We start from the raw sequence: 3,100 nt of genomic DNA, 5'->3' as shown, positions 1-3,100 counted from the left end.
AGAACTGAACCCAGGATTCGAGGTGCAGCCTGACCAGTGCCCAGTTCAAGGAGACACTCCCTGCCCCAGCCCAGCTTAGTTCAAACCACACTGGCACAGCTGGTTTAGTGCACCAGGGATGCCTCACCAGTGTCCGGCACCAGCACTGTCTCCTTGTCCCTGCCCAGGGACCTTTGTGCTGGCAACCAGCAGGAGAAAGGCAGAGGAAACCCAGACACGAGGGAAGTGCCACAAAGCCGGCGCGGTGCTGTCACAAGAGGAGCATTACTGGGTGCATGCAAATGAGAGGCTGTGGAGTCGCTCCCAACGATGGTTTAATGCCTTTTCTGCTTAAGATGCCTTGTGCAGCCTCAGTGTGCTGTAGCGGCAATTCACAAGCAGGGAAGAGAGGCGTTCTCAAGTTATCATCACCACTACGAAGGAAGCGACAGACCAAAAACATAAAGAGTTTTTAGCCTCACAACAAGCTGGTGGTAATTACACTGTATCTGACAGCATCTCTTTAGTGAGGGTCTGTGAAACCGCGGGTGGATGGCACTGGTTTATCAAGAGGCAGAAAAAGTGTGCAATAAATTCAGAAATAGTTGAACCCGCTGTCCTGGAAGGCCCAGGTCGCTGAATGTCTTGGTGGTAGCACAGTGGTAGTTCCTGCACCTGCAGGTCTCAGGTGTTTTGCTCGGGAGGGGACCTGAGAGGAACCACAAAGCCCAGAGAGACACACCGACCGCCCAAGGTTACCCAGCAGGACTCGGATTAGGCTGCGTGTCTCCTACTTCAGCTGAAAAGAAATCCTCTTGCCCTGGATCTCAGCCTCTCTCAGCCTTATCCCCTGAGGGATGAGCGATTCTCCTCTGCAGCCCCAGACAGCAGGTCCTGGGCAGCACTTGAGGAGGTGGCACTCGTGAGGACCACTTGTTCCAGCACGTTCTCCCTCCTATTGCAGACCTGCAGCTGTTAAACCACTTGTGGGAGACACCAGGAAGACCTGTTTTACCCGCAGAGATGTGCCTGTTCATCTGGCAGAGGGACGGGGTCAGGCTGCACACCCCCAGGGCACATCAGCTCCCAAACGCTGTCCTCAGTGTGTCATCTGCTGAGGGACAACCGATGGCACCGAGCATTAGCCCTGTGTTAATGCTTTTGCTCCTCTCGAGCAGGACCCTTCCCTCGCCCGGAGTGGAGCGGACAAACCCCGCAGCACTGGAACGACGTGCAACAGAGGAAACACCTTCAGGGCAGACCCAGCCCTCGGCCGCAAACCCTGAGCCCTGCAAGAGCTGGCTGGGACTGAGCCTGCCTCAAAGATGAGACGGTGGGATGCGCAAAGGGCAGAAAATCATCCCAGCTGTCTGGGCTGGGCAGAGACGGACCCAGACACAGGCCCCTTCCACAGCAGAACCCAGTGCTGGGGCAGAGGTAGAACTTCACTCTGGGAGAAACCAAAGCTCAGGTCACAAGGCTCCCCTCAGCCCTATGGTCCCACTGAGCAGCCAGCACAGCCACCCCAGGGCTCCTCCACAGCACCCCATGTGCCCCTGACAGCAGGGATGTGGCGGGGACCCTGGGCAGGCCCCCCGCGCCCCTGTGGTCCCCCTGACCAGCCAGCACAGCCACCCCAGGGCTCCTCCACAGCACCCCATGTGCCCCTGACAGCAGGGATGTGGCGGGGACCCTGGGCAGATGCATGTGGCCTTGTAACAGCGGGCTGTGAGGCTGTGACCGTGCTGGAGAAGCTGGAGAAGCATTCAGAGAATGTGCCCATCACTTTAGTGTTGCATTAACACTGGAGTACACAAAAAGAGCCCGGGAATTACCATGATTGTTCCCACTGCCGCCCTCTGCGAAGCACTGAGAGCCCCCACTGATCCAGTCTGCATCTTCGGTGGTCCCCAAAGAAACCCAGAGAGATCCACGGCAGCCATGGGATCACTGAGTCCTCCCAGATCCTCCCACCTCCGGGGGTCAGGCACTGCCTCAGCTTTGGAGCCTTCCCTGAGGCCAGAGTCCTCAAGGACCTGATCCAGTTCCACCGACGGGAATTCTTCCGGCGTCTGCAGGTAGCTGGAGGTCGGGGTGTGCTGCAGGAGGAGACACCTCGCCCCATTCTCTTTACTCCCCAAACCAAGTCCTGCAGCCCCACCCAGCCATTCCTGACCAACTCCCTCCTCTGCAAGGCTGGTATTGAATGTCCTCGTGACCCAGGGGTGGATTTTGCCCTTTATCTGTTACACGTGGCAATAAAAGCACGGAGCCCAGATAGGAGGTAACAACCACCACCACTGGCATTTGGAAGCTCGCAGGCTGCTGTTAACATGACCTCTCCCATGCCAGACCGGCTGGTTTAGTCCAACAGCCGAGGCTCCCCACTGCTGTGGCTCAGCTCCATTTTGGAGAGCACTGCCCTGTCAACCACATGGGACCTTCGGCCAGACATGGAGCTCAGGTCTGAGGGAAGCACCAGGCTGGGGTCTGTGCTGCTGAGACGCTCAGCTCCAGAAACCTGTGTGAGAGAGAGATCAAAGCCCGCGCAGGGCAAGTAAGGGGCTGCAGAACATGGGGAGGGCAGCAGCAAACGCCCCGGGCCCTTCCAAATGCCCTGCCGGGGAGGTGTCCTCACCTGGGACCCCACACGGACAGGACACATCACCCCTGGTGCTCACGGGCTCCAGGGTGCAGTGTGCTCCTGGTGTGGAGGACACCGGTGTGCCTGGCTGCTCACCTGGCCATCCTGATCCACAGTCTGTACAGCCATCGTCAGAGCCTCCGCTTCGGTCCTGGCACGCTCTGCCTGATGGAAGAGGAGGAGAAATACTACATCCTCCTACCTCCTCTTACGCTCCCTGGAGAACTTTAACAGACGTGGCCATGTGGTGCTAAGGGACATGGTTTAGTGGTGCACTTGGCCCTGCTGGGTGAACAGTTGGATCTTAATGGTCTTTTCCAACCTAAACAATTTGATGATTCTGTTCTATGAAAGAGGATCTGAGCTTCCCTCCGCTCCCCCGGAGAGGATCTCCCCACAGAACTGCAGGGACGGGCAGCCTTCTGGACCAGTGTGTGCTCTGCCGACTCCCCGTGCTGGATGTGGCAGCATCAGCTG

At 57.9% G+C, this 3,100-nt stretch overlaps 1 protein-coding gene across 1 annotated transcript in view; it reads right to left on the bottom strand.

Moving 5' to 3' along the window:
* Window positions 1-2,341: 2,341 nt before the first annotated feature.
* LOC104495966 (acyl-CoA dehydrogenase family member 10-like) overlaps window positions 2,342-3,100 on the bottom strand; it is a 14,131-nt gene continuing 13,372 nt past the window's right edge. The window contains exons 14-15 of the mRNA XM_010139024.1: window positions 2,720-2,788; window positions 2,342-2,500 (exon numbers count right to left, since the gene is read on the bottom strand). Coding sequence (XP_010137326.1) covers window positions 2,342-2,500; window positions 2,720-2,788 — 228 coding nt within the window. The remainder of the gene's footprint in view (window positions 2,501-2,719; window positions 2,789-3,100) is intronic.

This window comes from Buceros rhinoceros, unplaced genomic scaffold (assembly GCF_000710305.1).
Source record: "Buceros rhinoceros silvestris isolate BGI_N320 unplaced genomic scaffold, ASM71030v1 scaffold35570, whole genome shotgun sequence".
Taxonomy (NCBI): Eukaryota; Metazoa; Chordata; class Aves; order Bucerotiformes; family Bucerotidae; genus Buceros; species Buceros rhinoceros.
The sequence above is the reverse complement of the archived record's forward strand: the minus strand, read 5'-3'. Positions and strand labels throughout refer to the sequence as shown.